Raw genomic sequence first — 26,431 nt, 5'->3', positions numbered from 1 at the left:
GGGTGACAGAGTAAGGCCCTGTCTCCAAAGTAAATAAATAAATTAAAATGTGCAGTTCACTGGGCTTTAGTACTTTCACAGAGCTGTGCAACCATCACCACAGTCAATTTTAGAACATTTTATTACCCTGGGAAGAAACCCCATTCCTTTTGGAAGTCACCCCTCATCCCTCCCCAGCCCCTGGGGACCACGAGTCCACGTCCCGTCTCTGTGGATCTGCCTGTTCTGGACATTTCATATAAACGGAGTCTCACACTGTGTGCCCTTCTGTGTCTGGCGTCTCTCAGTGAGCACGATGTCCTCAAGGTCCATCCACACTGTGGCCTGTGTCAGAGCCTCGTCCCTTTTCACGGCTGAGTGATACCCACGTGTGGACGGACCGTCCTGGGTGTGTCTATCCATCCGTCTGTGATGGACGCCGGCTGTTTGCGGGTTGTGTCTATTGTGAGTTGTGCTGCTGTGAACGTTCCAGTGCGTGTTTCTGTGTGGACGTGCGTTTCCCTCCCCTCGGCTGCACACCTGGGAGTGGAGTTGCTGGGTTGCATGGTACCTCTATGTTTTTCATTTTTTGTTTTTTGTTTTTTTTTTGAGACAGAGTCTCACTTTGTTGCCCAGGCTAGAGTGAGTGCCGTGGCGTCAGCCTAGCTCACAGCAACCTCAAACTCCTGGGCTCAAGCGATCCTCCTGCCTCAGCCTCCCAAGTAGCTGGGACTACAGGCATGCGCCACCATGCCTGGCTAATTTTTTCTATATATATTAGTTGGCCAATTAATTTCTATTTATAGTAGAGATGGGGTCTCACTCTTGCTCAGGCTGGTTTCGAACTCCTGACTTCGAGCAATCTGCCCGCCTCGGTCTCCCAGAGTGCTAGGATTACAGGCGTGAGCCACCACGCCCGGCCTGTTTTTAATTTTTTTTGACAGATTCTCACTATGTTGCCCAGGCTGGTCTTGAACCCCTGGCCGCAAACAATCCTCCCCCTTAGCTTCCCAAAGTGCTGGGATTAGGTGGCTTTCGATTTGTTTAGCATTCCCATTCTTTCTGTCTCTCTTTTGGACACACAGCGAAATGCACAAATTGAAGCTTGTTCCTTGCTGTGTTCCAACAAGTGCAGACACGTGTGTAACCCAAGCCCTGCCGAGGTCCCCAGCGTGACAGTCAACCCAGGAGGCTCCTTGAAGCCCCGCCACCATTTCGTCCAAAGTCTGTTTTTTGCACAGTTATTATTGCACACAACAAAGATGTTGAAGGGACGAAAGGTCACCCAAGGGGAAGAATATTCCTGCCTCACCCTAGGAAGCGATCCTCCCTCCTTAGCCTCCGCAGGTGCTGGGATTGCAGGCGTGAGCCACCGCGCCCGGCCATAGTCAGGATTTATTGTCGGACACCCCTCAATTGGGCTCTGGCTGACGTTTTTCTCATGACTGGATGGGGGTGATAGGTTTTGGGGAGGGGCAGGTGCCTTTTTAATCTTTAACTTTTTATGGGGACATCAGCTACAGACAGAACATTCCCAGGTCACCCGGGAATGGCCTGACCACTTTTCACAGGCAGCGCTCACCCTGTCGCCAGCGTCAAGTCAAGAGACAGGACGGGTGCACGCTCGAAGCCCCCCACACAGGTGCCCACCGCATGTCCCCTCTCCTGCAGACCAGGGGGCTCGCCCGAGGGAGCCAGTTCTGCCCCCAGGGGACACCGTGCAATGTCTGGGAACCTCTGTGGCTGTCACCAGTGCGGGTGCTCCTGGTCGGGGTGGGTGGAGGTGGGGACACTGCTCAGCACCCGCAGTGCCCAGGACGGCCCCTCCGCAGAGAACGGCCGGCCCCAAATGTCCACAGTGGCCGGGGGAGACCCTGCGGTGGGAGGTCATTCTGCTTGTTTCTGAAGGCTTGAGGCTCTTACAAGGGCCTGAGCTGGGCCCTCAGAGGTGACCGACATTTCCCAAGTCCACTCCGCGGGCAGAGGACGAGAGAGCGGCCCACAGGCACCGACCCCCCATTGTTCCCCAACATTTCAGTGTCTGCATTTTCTTTTTTTTTTTTTTTTGAGACAGAGTCTCGCTTTGTTGCCCAGGGTAGAGTGAGTGCCGTGGCGTCAGCCTAGCTCACAGCAACCTCACACTCCTGGGCTCAAGCGATCCTCCTGCCTCAGCCTCCCGAGTAGCTGGGACTACAGGCATGCGCCACCATGCCCGGCTAATTTTTTCTATATATATTAGTTGGCCAATTATTTTCTTTCTATTTATAGTAGAGACAGCGTCTCGCTCTTGCTCAGGCTGGTTTCAAACTCCTGACCTCGAGCAATCTGCCTGCCTCGGCCTCCCAGAGTGCTAGGATTACAGGCGTGAGCCACCGCACCCGACCTCAGCTTTTGATTTAAAGTGAGAAAAGAAGAAGAAAAGAGATTACAGCTAGACAGGAGGAATAAGTTGTATTGTTCCTCCACTGTAGGATGACTATAGCTAGTATATAATAATATTTATTTCCAAATAGCTACAAAGAGGATATTGAATGTTCCCAACACAAAGAAATGATAACTGTGTAAGATGACAGTTGTGCCAATCACCCTGATACGGTCACTTTACTTTATGTGTATCGAAACATCACCACGTGGCCTGTGAATATGGACAATTATTGTGTGTCAATTACAAAAAGAGGCTGATCGCAGTGTCTCATACCTGTAATCCCAGGGATTTGGGAGGCCAAGGTGGGAGGATCACTTGAGGCCAGGAGTTTGAGAACAGCCTGGGCAACATAGCAAGACCCCATCTCTAAAAATAATTTAAAAATTTTATGGCTAGGTCAGGTGGCTCATGCCTGTAATCCCAGCACTTTGGGAGGCTGAAGCGGAGGATTGCTTAAGGTCAGCAGTTCAAGACCAGCCTGAGCAACATACTGACACCCTATCTCTATTAAAAATAGAAAAATTAGCTGGGCATGGCCTGTATAATCCCAGCTACTCGAGAGGCTGAGGCAGGAGGATTGCTTGAGCCCAGGAGTTAGAGGCTGTACTGAGCTGTGATGATGCCACTGCACTCCAGTCTGGGCGACAGAGCAAGACCCCCTCGGAAAGGAAAGAAAGAATGAAGGAAGGGAGGGAGGAAGGGAGAAAGGGGGAAAAAGTCTCCCAGGAAAGAACAACTGGGGCAGCCGTCTTGCTGGTGCAGATGTTTTGCTAATGTAGATTTACTTTATAGATGTGCATTTCTTTTCCAAAAGGGCAGCTTTTCGGACCTAGTCCTGTGTCCGCAGTTTGTCAGAATAACCAGCCTGAAATATGCCAAGCAGTACATTTTGGGGGGGGCACATTCTGGTCCTATCGTGGGGTGCAGCGTCCTGAGCCCCACCATAGAGAGGGGCCATTGTGCTTGTCCCTCACCCTGCAGGGACATTGGAGCGGGTTCCGCCTCTGCCTGCTGCGCACTGCCGCCCTTTGTGTGGCTTCCTGCAGGGCGGGGCGAGCTCCCTCACCACGTCCCACCGCAGTGCCCTGGCTTCAAAGGAGCTGCAGCTTTTGTTCTTTGAGTTTCTGTTGTTCTTTGACATCCTCAAGGGAGACCTTGATTCAGAAGCGGGGAGTCTGGGGGGAGGGGGTCGGAGGGGGCCCCGCCCCTCCGCAGGGGCCTGGGGTGGCTCCAGCTGGCCCAAGTCAGATAGGCCAGGCCTGCAGGGCGGAGCACGCGGGCGAGGAAGCTTATCTGCAGGCCACAGGCTCCTCGCTGGCCCAGGGCCTCCCCACCCCACCCCAGCCTGTGACCCAGCAGCACCCGCCTGGGACCTGACTACTGCAGGCGGCTGAGCTCGGGATCCTGGACTGAGACGACGACACTGGATGAGCTGTCCCTCGTGGCAAATGACCACAAACTGGCAGTCCTGGAGGCCGGAAGTCTGAGATGCACGCGGGTGGGCAGGGCTGCTGCAGGGGAGGGTGCTACCTGCCTCTCCCAGCTCCTGGGGGCTCCGGGTGTCCTTGGCTTGTGGCCCCGACACAGCCATCATCTCCACGTGGCTGTCTTCTCTGTGTCCTCGGCCAAACTTCCCCCCTTTTTTTTTTCTTTAAATATCACCTTTATTATAATTTTTGACCCTATATAGATTTCTTTTGTGCTCCTTCAGAATGTTGGGAACTTGGTAAATTTTTTCTTCATTTTGAGTTCTATTCTCCAACTCTACAGCAGAAATTGTGTTCAATGTTTTTCTACAGATTGCCCAGAATACATTTTATTTGTACCAGCATAATATCAGAGTTAGAGATTATTTTTAAAAAACCTACATTGTTGTCCAAGATGATTTTTTGAAAATTTAGGTTCAAATGTTTATTTATTTTTTGAGACAGAGTCTTGCTTTGTTGCTCAGGCTAGAGTGCCGTTGCCTCAGCCTAGCTCACAGCAACCTCAAACTCCTGGGCTCAAGCAATTCTTCTGCCTCAGTCTCCCGAGTAGCTGGGACTTCAGGCATGCGCCACCATGCCCGGCTAATTTTTTCTTCATATTTTTAGTTGTCCAGCTAATTTCTTTCTATTTTTAATAGAGATGGGGTCTCGCTCTTGCTCAGGCTGGTTTCAAACTCCTGATCTTGACCAATCCGCCCACCTCAGGCTCCCAGAGTGCTAGGATTACAGGCATGAGCCACCACTCAGCCCAAATATTTATTAAGAATCAGGCCAGGTGTGGTGGCTCACGCCTGTAATCCTAGCACTCTGAGAGGCCAATTCGGGCAGATTGCTTCGAGGTCAGGAGTTCTAAACCAGCCTGAGCAGGAGTGAGACCCTGTCTCTACTATAAATAGAAATAAATTAATTGGCCAACTAATATATATAGAAAAAAATTAGCCGAGCATGGCAGCGCATCCCTGTAGGCCCAGCTACTCAGGAGGCTGAGGCAGGAGGATCACTTGAGCCCAGGAGTCTGAGGTTGCTGTGAGCTAGGCTGACACCACGGCACTCACTCTAGCCCAGGGAACACAGTGAGACTCTGTCTCAAAAAAAAAAAAAGAAAAAAAGAAATTCACTAGGCACTTCTGGGAGAAAAATAAAAAGCATGTCTTTTGCTAGTACGGAGTTGAAAAGGCAAAAACATAACTATAAAACCATGCAATGAATTCTGTAAAAGAGACACGAAAGATAATTTAGTTCGTCAGTGCACACAGATGAGCAGATCTTGAAGACAGAGCCTTGTTGCTGGTCTCCAGGCTACTCGGGAGGTCTCTGCTTCCAGCTCTCCTCCCCAACCTCTTCCCGTGGAGTCTCCCGTGGTCTCAGGTACCCCTCCTTCTGACCCTCGTCCGATGTATGCTCAACTCCCTGCTTCTTTCTTCTAAGTTCTCCTAGAATCTGCCTTTTTGCAGAGACACTCAGTCTGGCGGTGTTTCTCGTCCGCCATCTTGCTCCCCCTCCCGCAAACTTCCCCCTTCTCATAAAGACACCAGCCACAGGCCAAGAACCTCATCTTAACTGACTCCATCCGCACACGCCCTGTTTCCAAATAAGGTCACGTTCTCGGGTAGCTTCGAGTTTTCGGGGAACACTGTCCCCCACAGGACAGACAGAGGCTTGCTGTCAGCCCCGTGGGAACACCAGACAGGCCCCAGCCCAGCCTGCAAGCACTCGAGAAGGGGATGCAGCTGTCCTGGTCCCCAGTCGCGTCTTGGGAGGGTGTAGGATTCAGGGCCTAAACCCGACGTCATGCCTAGGAAACCTCAGACGACAGGACAGGCCCAGCAGCCAGGAGTCTGTCTGGAATGACGGGCACAGCAGGTACAGGGCCACTGCACACAGGCTGGCTCCAGGATCTGCAAGGAACAGTCCCTAAAGGCTGAGGTTGAGACAACTGGGACCTCCGACAGGACGTAGGTTCAGTAGAATCCTGTGGCCATGCGTCCTTCTCGAATGTGATTGTTTTCTCTGATATCTTAAGAGTGTTTAGGGTTCAACAGTCATGATGCCTGCAGTTCACTCCCAAGTTGTTCTGGAAGAAAAATTGGCCGGTGTGGTGGCTCACACCTGTGATCCTAGCATTCTGGGAGGCCAAGGCAGGAGGATCGCTTGAGGCCAGGAGTTTAAGACCAGCCTGAGCAAGAGCGAGACCCGTCTCTATTAAAAATAGAAAAATTAGCCAGATGAGGTGGCGCATGCCTGCAGTCCCAGCTACTCGGGAGGCTGAGGCAGGAGGATTGTTTGAGCCCAGGAGTTGGAGGCTACAGTGAGTTATAATAACGCCACCGCACTCCAGCCTGGGTGACAGAGCAAGTCCCCGTCTTAAAAAAAAAGAAGGAGAAAGATACAAAAGCAAGGACACAGAGAGCAAAAATGTGGCAAAACCCTCCCACTTGGAGAATCCAGGAGAAGGGTCGTTGGGTGTTCAGGGTTTTTTCCTTACAACTTCTCTATAGTTTGAGGACTTTTCAAAATAAATAATTGAAAAAGGAAAAGAACCCTCCCATTATTCCAGCATGGCAAAGTCACAAACACATGGGCGACTAAGCCTTGAAACACCAGGAAATCTTAACGCCCGGCTCGCGGAGGCTGGTGGGGGCTCCCCCAATGACCACGGCCGCCCCCCAGGTTCCCGACATCGCAGATAACCCCGGATGAAGCTAAAAGACACTTTTCTAAGTCATCGGTGGTGATATCAACAACACGTGGGAGTGGATGGAGCTGGGGGAGGCTGACTGACCTCCCTTTCCATATTTGTATTTTAGTTTTGATTTATTTCCCAGACTATCTACTGGCCCACAAGGAAGATCACGCACTCGTGGTCCCAGGGGGAGAGGACCCCCACGTCCCAGCCAAAGGTGCAGGGATGACGGCGGCTTCGGGTCCATTTGCAGCAACCATCTGTCTGTCCTTTTTCTGGGAAAACATCAGTTTGGCGAGGGAGGAGTGAATGGGGTGAGAGGGCAGCTGCTCCCGTGAGGGCCTCCGCGTGGCTCTGGGAAGACAGGATGGGGCCAGCTCCACCCGCTGGGCCGCGCCCGCTATAAAGCCGGGCGCCCAGCCTGCCACAGAGAAGCCCCCCCACACGTCCACCCACAGTCCCCACACCCACATCCCTCTGCCCCACTGACCCATCAGCTCCTGCCCCAGCATGAGTCTCCTGGGCTGCGGAACAAATGAACACCCACAAACTGGCTCGAAACTGCAGGAGTTGGTTCTCTCCAAAGTCAAGGGGGTTCCTAAAGGCCTCTCCCAGTCCCTGAGGGCTCCAGGCACCCCTGGCTTGTGGCTGCTTCACTCCAGTCTCTGCCTGTCCCCTCTTCTGACTCTTAGCACATTTGTCATTGGATCTCATCTCAAAACCCTAACTTAACCACATCCGCAAAGACCCTTGCTCCAAACAGGGTCAGACTCACAGGTTCTGGGGAACGTAGCTGTCAGGGTCCCATTCCACCCACCACACCCCTGTCTGTGTCCACCTCTCCTGCCTGGGCCTGGGAGTTCTCCCGGCCTGGACTCTTGACCCTGGCGGTCTCCGGTGTCCGCTCAGCCTTCTCGACACGCCTCTCAGGGGGCGATTACCCTGCCCTGCTCAAACACCTCCCAGGGTCCCAGCACCCTTGGCGTAAAATCCACACTCTGCCCCACCCAAATTGCCTCAACCGCCTGGAAAGGGCTGGAATTCAAAGCCCCACCTGTCAGAAGAATGCACACAAAGGAATACGGACGGTCTCAGGGATGGACAGACCAGCGTGGCTCAGCATGAAACAGTCACGAAGCCACACGACAGGCCTGGCATCTCCTGTCTCCTCATGTGTGTATCTGAAAGGTTTCTTTCTCTCTTTTTTTCTTTTTTTTGAGACAGAGTCTCACTCTGTTGCCCGGGCTAGAGTGCCGTGGCATCAGCCTAGCTCACAGCAACCTCCCACTCCTGGGCTCAAGCGATCCTCCTGCCTCAGCCTCCCAAGTAGCTGGGACTACAGGCATGCGCCACCATGCCCGGCTAATTTTTTCTATATATTTTTAGTTGTCCAGCTAATTTCTTTCTATCTTTCTTTTGATAGAGATCAGGCCTCGCTCTTGCTCAGGCTGGTCTCGAACTCCTAACCTCGAGCGAATCTCCCACCTCAGCCTCCCAAGTGCTAGGATTACAGGCGTGAGCTACTGCACCCGGCCTAAAAGGTTTTATAAGAAAAAGCAGAAAGCAAACCAACCGAGACTGACACCCCGTGATGTGTCCCTGACTTTGAGGCCCCCTGAGACGGGACAGAGCAGCCTGTGCCGGGAGAGGCGGCGCCAGGCAGCCGCCGGGGCGAGAGTGAGCCTGGCGCAGGCACTGTTTACCGGGTCAGCAGGGCCGGGCCTGAGGGCAGCTGGGAGGACTTTGGCTGCTGGAACAAAGAAGGAAGGGTTTTGGGCTCCTCTCCAAGAAGCCTGTGCGTCTCCTTAAACGCTGGCTCTAACCAGGGAGGCCAAAGCTGGGGAGAGGCCAGAGAAGAATGCCTTTCCTTGCACTTCCATTTGACAAGGGTGTCCAGCCCTGAAATCTGGGGGCCCCCCACAGAGCCTGCAAGCCTGAGGCCAGGGTAGGACAGCCAGTGACAATCCCAGGCGATCACCCACCCAATAGCTCCTTAAGTGCCTAGTCAGCGAGGCTGAAGTGACCACCCCAAAGAGGGGAATGATACGGGGTTGCGGGCAAGAGGAGCCAGCTGGGCTCCCAGTTACTGTGAGTTTCAAATAGAGGACAGATAATTTTTAGTCTAAGTATATCCCAAATACTGCATGGGATACCCTTATGCTAAAACAGAAGCTATCTTTGTGAAATCTGAAATTTAAATTTTACTGAGTGCTATTTCTACTTGCTAAATCTGGTCACCCTCCACAGGTGGCCCTGGAAGGCCTCTCCAGAAGTCGAAGGGGACCGGAGGCTCCTGCCACGGGGCCAGGACTGAGCACAGCCGGGAATGGGGAGGGAAGGGGATCCCCGGCTCTGCCTGCGAGTTGAGAAGGGAAAGGACCAGAAAACTGGGTCTTCAAGGCAGCCAGGTTTTATTTTGTAAACATAAGCCAAGGTCTTCGTGGAGCTCTGAGATTTCCCACAGGCCTGACCTCAGCCCAGCCTCAGGGACCTGCCAGGAAGGGACTGGGCAGGGGCAGGAATTCTGCTGGCCCTGTGATTGTTTACCACCCGGAGAGGGGCTTTGAAGCCACATGGGGCCTCATCTCCTGCCCTCGTTCTGCACGTAGCTTCCACCACCCTCCGTGGGGACTTTTCAAACTCGACGGCCCCTGGGGTTGGGGCTCTTTGGCTCTGGGCATTTCTACGTCTCCAGGGGCCCTGACGCCAGCTGTTCCTGCAAGTGGGTCTCCCAGAGTGAAGCCCTCGGCCCCACAGCTGTTTCGTTTGGTTTTATGTATGTATCAGTGTATTTGTTTAAGAGCCTGAGTCTCACTCTGTCACCTAGGCTGGAGTGCAATGAGTGGCATCATCATACCTCACTCCAGCCTCCAACTCCTGCGCTCAAGTGATCCTCCTGCCTTGGCTTCTGGAGCAGCTGGGACTACAGACATGAGCCACTGAGCACAGCTGTCCTTTTTTTTTTTTTTTTTTTGAGACAGAGTCTCACTGTGTTGCCCGGGCTAGAGTGCCGTGGCATCAGCCTAGCTCATAGCAACCTCCAACTCCTGGGCTCAAGCGATCCTCCTGCCTCAGCCTCCCAAGTAGCTGGGACTACAGGCAGGAGTCACCATGCCTGGCTGTTTTTCTATATATTTTTAGTTGTCCAGCTAATTTTTCTTTCTTTCTCTTTCTTTCTTTCTTTCTTTCTTTCTTTCTTTCTTTCTTTCTTTCTTTCTTTCTTTCTTTCTTTCTTTCTTTCTTTCTTTCTTTTCTTTTCTTTTCTTTTCTTTTCTTTCTTTTTTTTTTTTGAGTCTCACTTTGTTGCCCAGGCTAGAGTGAGTGCCGTGGCGTCAGCCTAGCTCACAGCAACCTCAATCTCTTGGACTCAAGCAATCCTGCTGCCTCAGCCTCCCGAGTAGCTGGGACTACAGGGATGTGCCACCATGCCCGGCTAATTTTTTCTATACATATTAGTTGGCCAATTAATTTCTTTCTATTTATAGTAGAGACGGGTCTCGCTCTTACTCAGGCTGGTTTCGAACTCCTGACCTTGAGCAATCCTCCCATCTCGGCCTCCCAGAGTGCTAGGATTACAGGTGTGAGCCACCAGGCCAGCCAAAAATTTTTAATTTTGATGAAGTGCAAGTTTTTTCTTTTGGTGCTTTCTTTTGGTGCTTTTGGGGTTAGAGCTAAGAAAGCATCATCCAAACCAAGGTCAAGAAGAAGGCACCATGGTCCTGTTTTTGCATTTATCGCTACTTGAGATTATTTCATCATTTGTTTATTCGTTGTAAAATGTGGGTACCCCGGGGTGGGGCTGCCAGCCCAGTGATCCCGACTTTGAGGGAAACAGGGAAGGCTGTCCCTATGCAATGGTGTCCAGACACTGCACAGGGCACTTACACTCAAATTAGTTTTTCTTTGAAATCCAAATTCAACTGCCCTCCAGGTGTTTTTTTGTTTTGTTTTGGGTTTTGTTGTTGTTGTTGTTGTTGTTGTTGTTTGAGACAGAGTCTCACTTTGTTGCCCAGGCTAGAGTGAGTGCCCTGGCGTCAGCCTGGCTCCCAGCAACCTCAATCTCCTGGACTCAAGTGATCCTCCTACCTCAGCCTCCCGAGTAGCTGGGACTACAGGCATGCACCACCATGCCTGGCTAATTTTTTTGTATATATATATGTTTTTTTTAGTTGGCCAATTAATTTCTTTCTATTTTTAGTAGAGATGGGGTCTCGCTCAGGCTGGTTTCGAACTCCTGACCTCGAGCAATCAGCCTGCCTTGGCCTCCCAGAGTGCTAGAATGATAGGCGTGAGCCACCATGCCAGGCCCCTCCAGGTGTTTTATCTGGAGCAGGGGAAGTAGCTCCCTTTCGTCTAACTTAATATTCTTTTATTGTGATAAAATTTACATAATATAAAATTTACTGACCGGGCACGGAGGCTCACACCTGTAATCCTAGCACTCAGGGAGGCAGAGGTGGGAGGATCGCTCAAGGTCAGGAGTTCGAGACTAGCCTGAGCAAGAGGGAGACCCCATCTCTATTAAAAATAGAAAGAAATTAGCTGGACAACTAAAAATATGAAGAAAAAATTAGCCGGGTATGGCATGCCTGTAGTCCCAGCTACTCGGGAGGCTGAGGCAGGAGGATCGCTTGAGCCCAGGAGTTTGAGTTTGCTGTGAGCTAGGCTGACGCCACGGCACTCTAATCTGGGCAACAGAGTGAGACTGTCTCAAAAAAATTACTATGTTAATTGGTTTTTTTTTCCTTTCTTTCTTTCTTTCTTTCTTTCTTTTCTTTCTTTCTTTCTTTCTTTCTTTCTTTCTTTCTTTCTTTCTTTCTTTCTTTCTTTCTTTCTTTCTTTCTTTCTTTCTTTCTTTCTTAACTTTTTCTTCTTTTTTATTCTTTTCCTAGGTTCTAGAACAACCAGCTATTGCTTCTTCCTCTTTTTTTTTTTTTTGACAGTCTCCCTCTCTTGCCTGGGCTAGAATGCCGTGGCGTCAGCCTAGCTCACAGCAACCTCAAACTCCAGGGCTCAAGCGATCCTCCTGCCTCAGCCTCCCGAGTAGCTGGGACTACAGGCATGCGCCACCATGCCCGGCTCATATTTTCTACATATTTTTAGTTGGCCAATAGAGACTGTGTCTGGCTCTCGCTCTTGCTCAGGCTGGTCTTAAACTCCTGACCTTGAGTGATCCGCCCACCACAGCCTCCCAGAGTGCTTGGATTACAGGCGTGAGCCACCACGCCTGGCCTGTTTCTTCTTCTTCTTTTTTTTTTTTTTTTTTTTTTTTTTTGCCTTTTTTCTGATCAGACCACCAAAGACAGGTTTTAATTACTGCTAAGAGCGCATATAACCAGGAAAGAAACCGCCTGCGGCAGCCCAGGCCTCTCAGGCCCGCCCCCGTTTCCTAGCAACGCCGGACACTCCGCCCAGACCAGGGGCGTGGCCTGCCGGGTTCACGTGCCGCTGGCGCCGGGCTTCCGTAAGCGAGCCGGCTGCGCCTGAGCGTGCGTGCGTGCGCGGGCGGGGCGTCCGGCGTGTCTCCGAGCGCGCTCGGCCTTCATGACGCCGCCCTGCGTGCGCGCGCCCGACCCGCGTCCTCGCTGGTTCTTATAGCGGCCGCAGGCGGCGGCGACGGTTGGCTTGGGGTCGGCGCGGACGACGACATGGCGTCCGTAGTGCTCGCGCTGCTGGGCTTCGCGCTGCTAGGCGTTCAAGGCGCCGCCGGGGCTGGTGAGGACCGGGCCGGGGTTGCGGGGCCCGCAGCGGGCCCAGGGGGGGCCCCTGGCCGAGGCTGTTGGCCGCGAAGCCGGAGCGGGGCAGAGGCCATCGGGCTCCAGGGAGAGTCGGAGGGCCGGGACAGGGGGAAGGCGCCGGTTGTGGGGTCGCCGCGACCTGGGGGTTCCTGGAGGCTAGGAGACCCCGACTCGGGGACCAGCTGGGGGCGAGGGAAAACCTGACCCGGGGAGCGGCTGGGGGCGAGGGGTACCCCGACCCGGGGAGCGCCCTTGGAGGGGGAGACCAGACCTGAAAGGTACACAGGGGCCAGAGGACCCCGACCCCGGGAGACCTGGGGCTTTCCAGGCCGGGGTGGCACCTGGAAGGTGAAAGCAGGACCCTGAGGAGTCGTGAGCAGCGACAGTGCTTGGGGGTAAAGTCCCCAAGGTTTTGGGCGTTCTGAGGGTCTAGGAATCCTTAGAGGTGTCTCTGCTCTGGTGTGTGTGAACGTGAAGCCCTAGGCTTGGGGGGCAAGAACTGAGGGGTCCCAACCAGGACGGTGTTGGAGGTGAACATCCTGTTTTTGAGTGGCATGGGGAGGTCAGAAGAAGGATCTAGCTGTCCCCTGGGTGAGGGCGTCTGGGAGCAGTTTGGAGGCACACTTTGGCCTGCCCACTGACCCTAAGCCTGGCTCTGTGAGTATCCCCTGTGGACTGCAGCTGGGATTGGGGGCTGGTCTGGTGCCTGTCCAACTCTTCCACGGACTGGACCCTGCACGGCTGGGGAGGTGGCCTGAGGGTAGGGCCTTGAGTGTGCCCCATCCTTCCTGGGGAGTGTTAGGGCAAGAAATCCCCTACTCCAGGAATCCCTGGAGCCCCTACATGGCCTGTGCTCCCCAAAGCGGTGACCTTGGCACTCTCGTCTGGAAAATGGGCTGTTGTCCTCAGTGGACACAAGACCAAGCTTGCATGAATGGCTCTGAAGTGGGTCAGCTCCCTGGCTCTGGACAGGATTATCGTTCTTCGCAGGATTTGGCCTGGGCGTCTCGCCCGGCTGTGCACCTGCTCCCTGGTGTCTCCCGGGCACTAAGCCCTGGTCAGGCTCTCTGTTGGGGGGGCCCTGCTTGGGAGGGAGGCAAGAACTCCCTCAGGGTTAGCCTGCACTGCTCTCTGAGTTTGCAGGGTTTCGGGGTACACAGTGAAATGGAGTCCAGTGCCTCTCCTGCTGTGCAAGTGGGGAAACTCCCGGGAGGGGGGTGGCCATATCCTAAGTTGGCTTTGGTCACGTCCCTTCTCAGCAGACTCACGCGGGCGTTCACTTCTCAGCGCCGTTTGCTAGGGGGCTGGGGGGAGGATGTGTTTTGCGGGTGGGCAAGTAGTGAGAAAATACTTGCCAGAAATGGATTGAGGGGTGTTTTGCCAGGAGAAGAGCAAGACAGCCTTTCTTGCTCAGTACAGTGACAGGGAACGCCTGTTCGATTCTGGGTTAAAGTTTATAGTGACTGTCACATGGGGAACGAGGAGCAGAAGCAGAGGGTTTGGGCTCTTGGAAGGGTCGTAAGCAGGGGCTAGAGCAGTTGTCCTGAGCCAGGCCCGAGGGCTGGGGAGGGGGAGCCTCTTGTGGAAGCTTCAGCAGGTTTGTCCTGGCCCACTTGTAAGATTGCCTCTTCCTGAAACCCCAGGTGGCCCTTACTGAGCACCTGCCAGGTAAGGGCGTTGGCCCAGCTCCTGGAGGACACAAATAGGAGCCCCTGGCAAGGTGAGTGCAGCAGATAAGCTGCTGTCTCTGAGCTGGCTAGAAATAGCCCTGGGTGCCCGAGTGGGCCATCCTGTCTGGGTTTCAGGAGCGACACTGAGGTGATTGGGACAGCCAAATGGGTGAGGGACCTTTGGTCTTCCTTGCTTGGTGGCACAGGTCACAGTTTTGTTCCTCTTATGTGGGAGACCAAGCGGGGTTCCTGTTAAGCAGAGAGCTTAGCACTGGGTTTCGTGGCCAGAGGCCCAGCCTAGGAAGTGAGCGGATCCTGCTGTGCACGTCCGAGGCTGTCCTTGGCGCCGTGCAGCAAAGCGTGTGCACTGGGACGCGTGTCAGCGTTCACTTGGGCAGGTGTTTGTGCTTTGTTTGTCTTTTCAGCTTTTAACAGCTCTACCTTTTCTAGAGACTCTTAACAAAAATCTGAAAGTCTGGGCTGGAGGGCACAGACACTCCAGTTTTCCCTATGGGTTAGTGACCACACTGGCCTCTCTGGCCAGGACGGCTCTCCAGAAAGTCAGGGGCTCCTGCTGCAGGTGGGTGCTCCCCAGCGTGGCTCACCAGGGGCAGGACAGCGCCTGGCTGGGGGTGGGAGGGAGGGGAGGTGCCACACAGGCTTCCCACTGTGTTCTTGCTTCCTTCTCAGCTCTGCAGTGGGCGGGGGCCACAGGCTGGGGAGGGGCTGCCTGTGGCCTTCTCCCGCAGGGCTCCCAGCACGGCTTGTTTACCACGCAGCTCTGCCTGGCCCTGTGCCCTGGCCTGGCTGCCGAGTGGGCAAGGAGGAGGGCTGGCTGTTTTTAGATGAAGGTGACTTTACTTGAGAACGTGGGTGGCTGATCACATGGCCAGAATCGAATTTTAACATTTTTGATGTGGCGGACGAGGGTCAGCCCTTCACTCTGTGCTCTTGGGTGGAGGCTCTTGGTGCAGGGGTGTGGCCGGGGTTGCTAGAGGGTAGGGCTATCCACCATTGCCCCCTGAGGAGCTTTTGGAGACCCTGCTTCCCTAGTGGCCCACCCTAGCAAAATTTTAATACACAGACATTAACATCCTCTGTGACTGCAGAGGGCCATAGACCATTGTTACATCTGAGACCAAGTTTCCCCTTGGGAGTAACATCGCCCCATTGAAAACATGTGCCAGGACACCCAGGTGGTCCTGAGACTGAGTTGAAGGGGCTTTCCCGGGGCCAGGCCTGGTCCCTGCAGTTTGGCCCTCAGGCCCAGGGTAGGGGTGTCAGGCCCGTGGGTCCTCAGAAACATGAACCTGGACATGGGCATGTCAGCCAGGTCCCAGGGACAGGCATCCACACTCTCCTCCTCTGAAGCCTGGGCTGGGGGTGGATCAGCAACAGGCCTCGCCTCGGGCCTTCCCTCTGTGGCCCTGAGAGCTGAGTTCCCAGCCCCCTGCTCCCACCTGGAACTGGCGTGCAGAGACCTGGGTGCACCCTCTCTTCTGGCGCCCTTGGGTGAAGAGGATGCTAGGCCCAGATAGGATCCCCAGGCTCTAGGACGGGCAGCCTGCCACCCAGGCCCAGGGAGAGGGGCCGCAGCAGGACAGGAAGGAGCTTGCCACGGGCCGCCTGGGCTTCACTTCCTGCCCTGACTCACTGCTCCCAGCTCTGCACATAGCTGCTGGTTTTGCAACCTGGGAAATCTTGACTCCCAAGGAATGTAGGTTATCAGGAGGAATCCTTCTGTGAAAGTGGCACTGCCAAAACTGGTAGCGGTGCCCGCCCCCAGCCATCGGTCCTCTGAACCACCTTGGGTGGTCGTTGTGAGTGTCCATAGGACCCTAGGGTCTGTGACTTGTACTCTGCCACGTAGCCTTGGAGCCATAAGTGTGCGTATGTGCACATGTATGTGCTGCACAGGCGTGTGTGCAGACACATGTCCTCACATACTGGTGTTGCAGCAGTGCCCAAGGCACCTGACCCCAGGATGTTTGGGGGGTGGCTCTGAAGGCCAGGCTGGGGGAAGAGGAGCACCTGCTCCCTGTACCTCCCCTGGGCCTGGTTGTCACAGGCCTCCTGGGTTTGGAGCTCTGAGACCCTCTGTTCCATCCAGGGAAAGATGCAGTGGGTGGCCAGGGGTTGGGGGCAGTGAGGCCCCTGGGCCCAGCTCCCTCCTCTACGCAGGGGCTGGGTGGCTGTTTTCAGAGGCGTCCTGAGGAGACGGTTTCCTACACGTGGGTTGTCCTCATAGCAGCAGTGCCCGGATGAAGGCTGCCCACCCTTTGGGTTTTGAGGTTTATTTTCTTGGTGACTGACCAGGTCTCTGGGATGGACAGAAGGAGTCACACACAGGACTCCGTGGTGTCAGGTGTTTCCCTGGGTGGGGAGTCAGTTAGAGGTCGGGACGCTGCCCCTGGGGTCTGTGTTCCAGGCATCAGGGTGATTGTGCAGGCTGGGTGGGGCTTCTGGTGGCAGTTATGGGCAGTTCTCGGGTGGGGGTCACAGCCTCTGATTATTCTGCCCACGTTCACTGTTTTGTTTTGAAACCGTGTGTGGTTTCACAGTTGTACTGTCAGAAGTCACTGTGGCCGCAGAGAGTGCCCGGGGTCTGGGGCCGGGGGGGGGGGCACACCAATCACTGCCTGGAGCCGCCTGCTTGGCCCCTGCCTCCCGAAGCTGGGCACGTGGCCTTTCTCAGGTCCTGACCTCACACTGCCGCCCTCCCACAGACTGAGAGGAAGACAGCTCACCGGCCGGCCCTGGGCCGGAGTCCCGCTGGGAGGCCATCCCCCGGGGCACCCCGTCTCCTCTGCAGGGCAGTGACAAGGGCACTGACCCTCTCCCCTACAGCTGGCTTTGTAAGGTCGCCCCTCTCGCAGGAGAGGTGGGCAGGGGGCAGCGTGGAGCTGCACTGTGAGGCTGTGGGCAGACCCGTCCCCGAGATCCAGTGGTGGTTTGAAGGGAATGGTCCCAACGACACCTGCTCCCAGCTCTGGGACGGCGCCCGGCTGGACCGTGTCCACATCCACGCCGCCTACCGCCAGCACGCGGCCAGCACCATCTCCGTCCACAAGCTCACTGCAGAGGATGCAGGCACCTACGAGTGCCGGGCCAGCAACGACCCGGACCGCAACCACCTGACCCGGGCACCTAGGGTCAAGTGGGTCCGAGCCCAGGCGATTGTGCTGGTCCTGGAACGTGAGTGGTGGGCGCCTTCCTCAGTTTCCCTCTCGTGTCGCTCACTGCCTGGCTCCCACTCGGTAGAACCCAGACACTCTCCTGCCCGACTCTCCCTCCCACTCTTGCCCCACTGGGGACCCTCCTGCCTGGACAGAGGGGCTCAGGGCTGGACATGGGTTGAGGTCGGTGTCTGCGTGGCTCTGTCCCTTAGCAGTTGGGCCCTTTGTTCTCCTGTTGGCCTCCGTCCTTTCCGTCCATCCGGTCCTTGGTCCAATCCGTTCGATCCGTTCCTTCATCCGATTCGGTCCTTCATCCAATCCATTCGATCTGTTCCTTAACCCAATCTGGTCCTGTGTCTGATCCGTTCGATCCGGTCCTTCGTCTGACCCAGTCCTTCCTCTAGTCCATCGCCGCTCTTGCTCCCCTGAGCGCCTGCCTTGTCCACCTGTGTGCGCTTGTCCGGTGGGTCTGGGGTCCACCCTGCAAGCCTGAGGACCCCCTAGCTCAGCCCAGGCGCGCAGCTCTCCAGAGCCTTCCTGTGCTGCTTGGTGTCTAATTCTAAGTGAGTTCTAGTTTGGATTCCTAAAGGTAACATGGAGAACTAGCAGAGAGGTGTCTGTGCTGTTGGGAACTGGTGAGAGAACCCGCAGCTCCCTGGGCTGCTGGGGGTCCTCTGGAAAGCGGGTGCCTCTAGGAAAGGGGACCCCATTAAGGGGCCGCCTGTCTCCCCAGAGAGAGAGACTCTGAAAGACCACTGAATGAGGGCATAGTGTCTGGGTGTCACAGTATTTGTTTTTTTATTTTTTTATTTTATTTTTTTGAGATAGTCTCACTCTTTGCCTGGGCTAGGAGTGCCATGGTGTCAGCCTAGCTCACAGCAACCTCAGACTCCTGGGCTCAAGCAATCCTCCTGCCTCAGCCTCCTGAGTAGCTGGGACTACAGGCACGCGCCACCATGCCCGGCTAATTTTTTCTATATATTTTTAGTTGGCCAATTAATTTCTTTCTATTTTTAGCAGAGACGGGGTCTCCCTCTTGCTCAGGCTGGTTTCGAACTCCTGACCTTGAGTCATCTGCCCGCCTCAGCCTCCCACAGTGCTAGGATTACAGGTGTGAGCCACCGCGCCCAGCCAGTATTTGTTTTTTAGAAAGGAATTTCTGGTGTGCGGTGGCGCTGCCTCTAGCAGCCTTGACTCCTGTTTGAGGCCTTGGGGTGGGGTTTATCTGTCTGTTCCCACACCCGGGTCCGTGCCAGTTAGACACATCTGGGCAGAAGCCCCAGGCCCTGGTCCAGTGGCGTGGTTAGCCTCTCGCCCAAGGCCTGCCTGCTCTGTCAGGGAAGGGCTCCTTCCAGCAGGGACTCACTGGAAGGCCGTGGCCTCCCTCTTCTGGGAGGAGCCAGTCAGAAGTTCTCTACGTGGCCTCAGTCCTCAGGATATCTAGGGAGGAGTGGGCTGTGGGGGCTGGTCCTCCCTCTCCCCTGGGCCTGACCTGGGCTTGGGGGGTCTGCAGCCGGTGCAGTGGCCGCTTCTGTGAATGAGGTGGGCTCCAAGACCATCCTCACCTGCGCCTTGAACCACAGCACCACAGAGATCACCGGCCACCGCTGGATGAGGGCAGGCAAGGTGCTGCAGGAGGACTCGAAACCCGGCCTGATAACCGAGTTTGAGTGAGTGACCTGGAGTGGCGGGTGGGCGGGTGCCCGCCCCACGCATGTTCTGTGAGAATAGGCTGGTCCTCGGGCTTGATTCAGGCGGAAGTTGGAAACAAGCTCTGCTCAGAAGCCCGACCACCGGGCGTCCACCAGCCCTGAGCTGGAGCCCCTGGCCCGCTCGTTAGGATCCTGAGTGCACGTGGGGCCTTGGCGGCTTTGTGTTCCTGACACAGAAAAGCTCAGACTCTAGATGCCCTAGTGGTCAAAGCCTTGTCCTAATTGTGGCTCAGGCTGGCTGAGCACAGAGCCCTTTTGTTTGTGGGCTCACTGGGAAGGTGGGTCACAGGGTGAGGGGTGCAGAGGGGGTGGCCAGGTGGGAGGTTCCTCCGTGCATGCAGGGGCTCTGGCACATCCTGCAGGGCGACAGGTTCTGTCGATGTTTGAACTCAGCTCGGATAGTCTCCCTTTTTCTCTGGCTGTGGTTGGAGCCCTGGAGAACCCTGGTTCCTAATGAGGCGAGACTGCCCTGTCCTGCAGCTCACCGAGCTCCCTACTGCTGTCGCTGCAGGGTGGACCAGGACGACTACTCGGGAGAATACTCATGCATCTTCCTCCCAGAACCCACAGGCAGGGCCAGCATCCCGCTGCAAGGTGAGTCCTGCGGGCTGGGCGCAGGCGGGCTGGCTCACAGCAGAGCCAGGGTGCGGTCGAGGCAGAGAGGGGCCCGGGAGCCCCGGCCAGTCTGCTGTCGGAGTGGAGCAGGCTCCCCCTGCGGGGCCCTGCAGTTCTAGGCTCCTTCCTCTTTGGGTTTTCCCTCAGGGCCCCCCAAGGTGACTGCCGTCAAGAAGTCAGAGCACGGTGACGACGGGGAGTCGGTCACGCTGGCCTGCAAGTCCAGCTCCCTCCCCCCGGTCACAGACTGGGTCTGGTTCAAGGCAGAAGATTCTGGAGACCAGGTGAGCCCCAGGGCTGGGTACAGCCTCTGTTCTCCCGGGACCAGGTGGGGATAGGTGAGGCCCACGGGCGGGGGCACGGGCTCCACTCTCCAGTCAGTCACAGACAACCCCCTCCAGGTCATTGTGAACGGCTCCCAGAACAAGTTCTTTGTGAGCTCTTCTGAGGCCAAGTCAGAGCTGCGCATCGACAAGCTGGACATGAAAGCCGACCCTGGCAAGTACGTGTGCAACGGCAGCAGCACGGAGGGCTCCGCCCGGGCCGAGATCACGCTGCGCGTCCACAGCCGCATGGCTGCGCTCTGGCCTTTCCTGGGCATCGTGGCCGAGGTGCTGGTGCTGGTCACCATCATCTTCATCTACGAGAAACGCCGGAAGCCTGACGATGCTGGGGACGGTGAGCTGCCCCCACACCCTTTTCTTAGGGTGGCTCAGAGAGAGTGTGGGATTGTAGCCTCTGGTGGCTTGGGGCTGAGCCCCGACTGCTCCCGGCCCCTTCCTGTGAGCAGGCTGGGGGGATGCTGCCCGCAGCCTCACCCACCTTCTCCCCTACTTGGCTGCAAGCTGGTGTCCTCCACGGTAAGCACCCCCCTTCGCTGTGGGGGCCTCAGCCGTGGGCGCCACGTGGGCCTGACTGCATGACAGGGCCAGGGAACTTAAGCCCCACCGTGGCAGCCGCTCTGGCCCCTGGCTGGCCCTGCGGCCCAGCTCCCCACCTGCATGCACCCAGCGTGGCTGGTCTGCCCTGTGGCCCCACGTGCACCAGGTGTGTGGCCTTGAACGCTGGCAGGGCAGGGACAAGGCCCTGGAGGCTGCGGTTCCAGACAACTCGTGCTGGGGTGCACACCCATGGGGAGGCCAGCTTCCCCTGCATAGCTCTGCCTCAGAAGACCCACGCAGGGCAGGGTTGGTTGGTGGTGCCGAGCCTCTCCCTTGGGGAAACTGAAGCAGGGCCAGCAGGACGGATGCCCCCTGTGTGGGGCCTCATCCAGGGACAGTGCTGATGGTCTGTTCTCCTCTCTTCCATGCTGTCCGTCTCCAGATGACGACACGGGTTCCGCACCCCTGTAAGTCCTTCTTGGGGGTTTCAGGGATCCAAGGATCTGCCCACTGCCTGGAGGCCTTTAAAACGCAAGGCCAGGCCTCAGGGCTTCCCTGGGCCTTAGTGCTCACGGGTCCATGGGGTGGGCGGGCAGGGGACTTGTGGGAGCGCTGCGTGTGGCTTGCTGTGGTTGGGGCCCAGGCCCCAGCTGCTGCAGCCTCCCAAGCACTGACCGCCGTCCTTCGTGCCATCAGGAAGGGCGGCTCGCAGCACATGAATGACAAGGATAAGAACGTCCGCCAGAGGAACTCCACCTGAGGCAGGTTCTCTGGTGCGGGCTGGGGGGGGGGGTGGCCCCAGGGTGCCCAGGTGGGGGCTGTCTTCTGAGCATCCCTCCCTTGCCTCCAGGTGGCCTTGCGCTGAGCTCCCCGCCATCCTCCGTCTGCGGTGTCACCTCCTGCCAGCATCCATTCCCAGCGTTTGCAAAGTTCCAAATTCTCTCACCTCTTAAAGAAAATCCACCCCGAGAGCAAACCAATTGTAGATTCAAATCATATACTTATTTTTTTCTTTCTTTTTTTTTTTTAAACTAAACTAGGGTTTTCTATGTATAGAACTCTGTTCCTTAGGGGTTTTTTTCCTTTTTAAATGTTTCACGAGAGCTCCAGGGAGTTGCTGTGGTCCTTGAGGCCTTCGAGCCATCCCTGCGGCTTTTAGCCACCAGGTCTGAGTCACGGTGGGGGTGGGGGCAGCCCTCTCCGCTGGCCCAAGTCAGTGCCAAGTCCCTGCCCTTTGCAGAAGGTCACAGGTCATGCGAGGTGTCCAGCGTCCTGCCTGTCTGAAGCCAATGCTGTCTGGTTGTGTCCTGCCTTTTATTTTATTTTTATTTTCTGAAGGCCACAGGCCTGGTGGCTCTGACCTCATCGCTGCAGAGTACCACCCACCCGCACTCAGGGTGACCCCTTCACAGCTCCCAAGTGACACCCAGGTCCTTTTCCATGCCTGTTCATCCAGTGGCGTGGCCGTCTGGGCAACTGTCGGGGTTTTTGCCGGGAAACCGGTGCTGCAGCCGGGCTCCACAGCTGCAGAAACCTGCGCCCGGCCTGGCCCTCGGGACAGCTCCCTCTTCACATCGTCAGGGCTCACGTGGGAACCCTCTTCTCCTGCCCGCCCCTCACCAATAAAGACTGACCCCACCTTGTCCTCTCCTGGCTCCTGTCCATGCCGGGGGGCGGGGGGGGGGGCAGGTTTCCTGGGAGAGCTTGTGTCCGCCCTGGGCTGGGATGGCTGCAGCAGGGCCTCGGGATGTGTCCTGGTGCCAGGACCCCATGTGTCCACTGGGACCCCATGAGGAGGGCCACAGTGGGGTGTGAGTGTTGGGGCTGACAGTGGGGTTGGGAGCTCCGTTCTCAGGGTGCATCAGGGACCAGGGATGGGCCCTGAGAGGAGGGACCGGTAGACCAGCTGTGCCTGAGAGCCGTGTAGCGAGGATGCTGGCCTCTCTCAGCCTTTCTGCTTTTTGCTCTCAGTGTGTTTGGGCCTGGCAGAGCTGAAGTGTCCTGCCCACAGGAGGGGCTTGCAGGCATCCACTGCTGCCCAGCCAGTGCCCACCCCTCCTGGGCAGGATGCTGTGGCCCACTGGGACAAGGTGGGCAGAGGAGGGCAGCAGGGCCACTCCCAGAGGGCTCATGTGCACCTGTCTCCGCTCCTTTAGACTTTTGGAGCCTGAGGGCTGGTCACAGGACTTTGGTTCCAGCCAAGAAGAGACTGAGCCTTGGGGGAAGGGGTCACTTGTCATCTGCCCACCCAGCACAGCCTGTGCCCTGACAGCTGGAGCAGACGGGGTGGGTGGAGTCTTGGGGAGTAGGAATTGTAGGGTGGAGGTCACGGGAGCCGGGGCAGGAGGGGAATGGGACAGCCCGTAGCCCTCACCAGATGCCCGGGATGTGGGTGCAGACCTGGACCCCTGAGCAGGCTCCAGCTGGTGTGGTTGAGGGTCTGTGGCAGTACCCACACCTCAGGGTGAGGCAGGGGGGCTTGGGGGGCCAGAAATCCTGGGTCAATTTTCAATCTTGTGGAGAAATCTAGCATTTTAAACTGCAACAGAAGCTGGGAACACGTGACTTCTGGGCCACCAGTTTTGGACAGCTCTGACACTGGAATTGAGTTAAGCTTGTTGGTAGGACTCAGGTGGGGCTGAATCTGAAGACCTGGCTGGTCCCCTCCCTCCCCCATCCTTGTTCCTGGCTGGGTGCCTGCAGGGCACTGGGAGTGTGGACCCTGCTTCCCCAGGGAGTGCAGAGGACAGCTCGGGATATGGGGTGCACAGTGCAAGGCCGTGGCCTGCCTCTGCTCTGAGGCCCGGGGAGCTGCCCGCCCAGTGTTCAGGGAGGGGTTGAGCCCAGCTCGGGCCCCTCAGAAGCACAGCCGGGCTGGGGTAGAGGATTGGGGACTATGTAGCCCGACCCGTCCTGGCGACCACCGCCAGAGGGCGCCGCGCCCCACCGCGGGAGCAGGTGGAGACGCGGGTGCCGTCAGGGAGCCACTCACCTGCAGGCAGGTGGCCGTGGGACGGCCTTCCTTCCCAGACTCCAGGCGGGGCTGTGGGCTCTATCTGCACCGGGATATGCCTGGGCCCATTCTCCTGGGTGTGACCCTGGATGGATGACAGGCCACCTCCTTGGGCCTTGCAGTCCTGAGGGCACCACCCACCCAAATATTTACTAACATTCATTCAAAGACATTGATTAGGCACCTATGGTATACTTGGCATTTGGAATTCTGCGCAGATGCCCATGAGGCTTGTGGAGAAGGGTTTGGGTAGGAGTGGCCTGGCCACGCTCCGGTGGCCCATGCTTGCAACTTGCCCCTGCCCACAGTGACAGCTCGGCCCTCTCTCCTCCCCATGGAGACCAGGCACAGGCATGCTGGGGCTCAGACTCTACCAGGGGGAAAGCGGGGGCTGCAGGGCAGGTAGGTAAGGGCTTCCTAGCAGGTGAGAGGGCAGGGTCTGGGCCCCCAGAGACCTGATTAGCAAAGTATGATCCCTCAGCATGTCGCTGTGTACATCTGCCTGCAGCACGGAGTGTTCTTGTTCACCCAGCAAGCACTTAGTGAGGGCCTGCAGTATGCAGCCCTGTGCCCAGTGCAGGGCTGCAGTGGTTACTAAGTTCTTGGTGGCAGCTGGCTGAAGCCTGCCTCAGTTTCCCCAGAGGTAAGATGGGGCAGCCATAGCTGCTGAGTCTCAGGTTTGGTGAGATCATCTTTGTCAAGTGTCTAGATCATTCAGAAAATGGCTGCCAGCCTCCCCTGAGAACCTCAGGGCCTCAGGAGTCCCAGCCCCCAGCGGGCAGAGGGGCAGGGTGGGGACGGCTGTCAGAGGAAGGGCTCATTCCTGGGCTGAAGTTCAGTGGCCAGGCTGCTCACTCCTCCAAATCGGCCCCTCCTCTTCCTTACCCACCCTCTGCCCCGGGGTGCCGTGGGGCAGCCTGCAGGGGCCAGTTGTCAGGACTCTAGGCAGCACCTCCCACTTTATGGGCTCAGGGCAGGGACAGTGACACCCCAAGTTCCCACCATGTTTGGTGGCAGAAGGCCCTGAAATGGAATCGGCCAGAGTTGGGGACCATCAGACTTTGGTCTTCCCACCAGGGGTGCTGGGGCAGACTCAGCAGGGAAAAGAAAATCCTTGGGGATCCCAGTCAGCAGGACTGAGGTCCCACTCTTGTTGTAGACACGGGAACAGGCCCAGGGAAGAGCCGCTCAGGTTGTGCCCCTGTGAAGATGGCATCTGTATGTGGCTGAGACCCAGGGTGAGTCACCCCCTTTCTCTAAGCCTCAGTTTCCCCAGCAGTAAATGTGGAGTCCTGGTCCTGCCATACAAGGCTGATCCCCCCACTTTTTTCTGAGGCGGGGTCTTGATATGCTGCCCAGGCCGGAGTGCAGTGGCTATTCACAGGTACGACCGCAGCTCACTGCAGCCTTGAACTCTAGGCTCAAGGGAGCAGCTGGGCCCACAGGCGGGCGCCACCACGCCCAGCTCGGACATTTCAGTATTTACTGCATCCAACAGCGGATTTTCCAGTCTGGCTCAGCGCCTGCCCTGGCCTAATTTTGTCTTCCTGGTCTTAAACTGTTTTTCACTCAGAAGGCCCCCAAATTACGTAAGCTTCAGGGCTTCCGACATGGACCTGCCCGTGACCAAGTGGGAAATGTGGGTTGTGGCTGGCCAGGGCTGTAAGGGATGCTGAGGGAGACAGTGGGGTGGGAGGGGAACCACCAGGGCACAGGCCCGAGCTGGAGCAGGGCTGGCCTGGGGGGCCCAGCAGGAAGGGTCTGGGTGCCCAGAGTCCAGGGAGGAGGCACAGTGTGCAAAGTGAGGATGGCAGGGAGGGCTGAGATTTTCTTCTAAAGGTAATGGGGAGCCATGGGTGGTTTTAGGCAGCAGATATAAACTGACTGGAGAGGGTTTGGGGGCGGCATTGTCTTTTTTTGAGACAGTCTTACTCTATCACCCAGGCTAGAGTGCCATGGTATCAGCCTAGCTCACAGCAACCTCCAACTCCTGGGCTCAAGAGATCCTCCTGCCTCAGCCTCCTGGGTAGCTGGGACTATAGGTGTCACCACCATACCCGGCTAATTTTTTGTATTTTTAGTAGAGATGGGGTCTTGCCTTTGTTCAGGCTGGTCTCTAACTCCTGAGCTCAAGTGATCCTCCCGCCTTGGCCTCCCAGAGTGCTGGGATTATAGGCATGAGCCACCTGCCTGACTGGACAGTCCCCCAACCACCCCCCCAACTCTCTGCCCTCCTTCTGCATCTCTTGCACGCACTCCCTGGGCCCTAGATGGAGATGCTCCTCCCACAAGTCAGGTATAGTCCTGCCTCTGGGCCTTTGCCTGGACTACGAAGCCTGTCCAGAATGCTCTTCCTGCAGAAGTCCCCCCAGGGCTCCTCCCCTCCCTCAGGCCTTCCCTGGGATATCACCTCTTCCCCCTCCCCACCTTCCTCATCCCTCTCCCTGCTACAAGTTTTTGTACCGTGCCTGCCACCTTCTAGCAGACAATATCATATTTGCCAGATGTGGCACCTGTCTCCTCTACCTGGTCTCAGCCCTTAGATCAGGTGCTTAATCACTATTTTTAAAATAAATATAATAGACCAATGCAAAGAGTGCTGTGGCCTGGGCAGGTAGCCAAGTCAGTGTGGTGACACCAGGGAGGCTGGGGCTGGTGCCTGTGCACACTGATGGTGGCCTGGCCCACAGGGGGGCTGTGGGCTGAGGAGGAGTTGCCAGGACCCCGGTGACAGCCCCAGGCTCAGAGAGGGGCCGGGACCCTCCCTAAACCAGGATTGCCTTTCTGCCTCTTCTGCTGCTGGGCATGGTGAGTCTTCAGGCTGAGTACAGGTCCCGCCTCCTCGCCACTCTCAGCCACAAGCCCTGGGGCTCTGGCGACCTGCCCAGCCTGACATCTTCCCAGGGTGAACATAAAAGGTCCCCCTTCAGCTGGAATATGCATCTGCCCTGGGGCGGGCCACAGCCTGGCACGACCCCTCTGCTGAACCTGGCCTCTCCCGTGCCGCCTCAGGACAGACAGCTGCCCTGCCCACCTGTAGGAGGTAGCATCG

General features: G+C 56.6%; 1 protein-coding gene across 3 annotated transcripts; it reads left to right on the top strand.

The window, feature by feature from the left end:
- Positions 1–12,126: 12,126 nt before the first annotated feature.
- On the top strand, positions 12,127–22,011 carry BSG (basigin (Ok blood group)). Of its 3 annotated transcripts, none has more exons than XM_012745896.3 (9): positions 12,127–12,289; positions 16,830–17,177; positions 18,672–18,828; positions 19,382–19,464; positions 19,633–19,769; positions 19,887–20,163; positions 20,809–20,833; positions 21,063–21,131; positions 21,217–22,011. In XM_012745896.3, exons 1-8 carry the CDS (start codon positions 12,223–12,225, stop codon positions 21,124–21,126), a joined length of 1,158 nt encoding a protein of 385 aa, XP_012601350.2. In that variant the 5' UTR covers positions 12,127–12,222; the 3' UTR covers positions 21,127–21,131; positions 21,217–22,011. The 3 variants fall into 3 exon arrangements, with proteins under 3 accessions (XP_012601350.2, XP_012601349.2, XP_012601351.2); XM_012745895.3 differs by having other exon boundaries at positions 12,128–12,289; positions 21,063–21,127; XM_012745897.2 differs by lacking the exon at positions 16,830–17,177 and having other exon boundaries at positions 12,130–12,289; positions 21,063–21,127.
- Positions 22,012–26,431: the final 4,420 nt, after the last annotated feature.

The sequence above is a fragment of the Microcebus murinus genome, chromosome 27 (assembly GCF_040939455.1).
Source record: "Microcebus murinus isolate Inina chromosome 27, M.murinus_Inina_mat1.0, whole genome shotgun sequence".
In the NCBI taxonomy this organism is placed as follows: Eukaryota; Metazoa; Chordata; class Mammalia; order Primates; family Cheirogaleidae; genus Microcebus; species Microcebus murinus.
This window is presented reverse-complemented; position numbering and strand designations above follow the sequence as displayed.

What these genes read in the sequence shown, in the direction of transcription:
- BSG (XM_012745896.3), top strand. Translation starts at nt 12,223, where the DNA reads ATGGCGTCCGTAGTGCTCGCGCTGCTGGGCTTCGCGCTGCTAGGCGTT. An exon ending in GGCCTGATAACCGAGTTTGA is followed by an intron (nt 18,829 to 19,381) that starts GTGAGTGACCTG and finishes CTGTCGCTGCAG; the next exon opens with GGTGGACCAGGACGACTACT. An exon ending in GACACGGGTTCCGCACCCCT is followed by an intron (nt 20,834 to 21,062) that starts GTAAGTCCTTCT and finishes TCGTGCCATCAG; the next exon opens with GAAGGGCGGCTCGCAGCACA.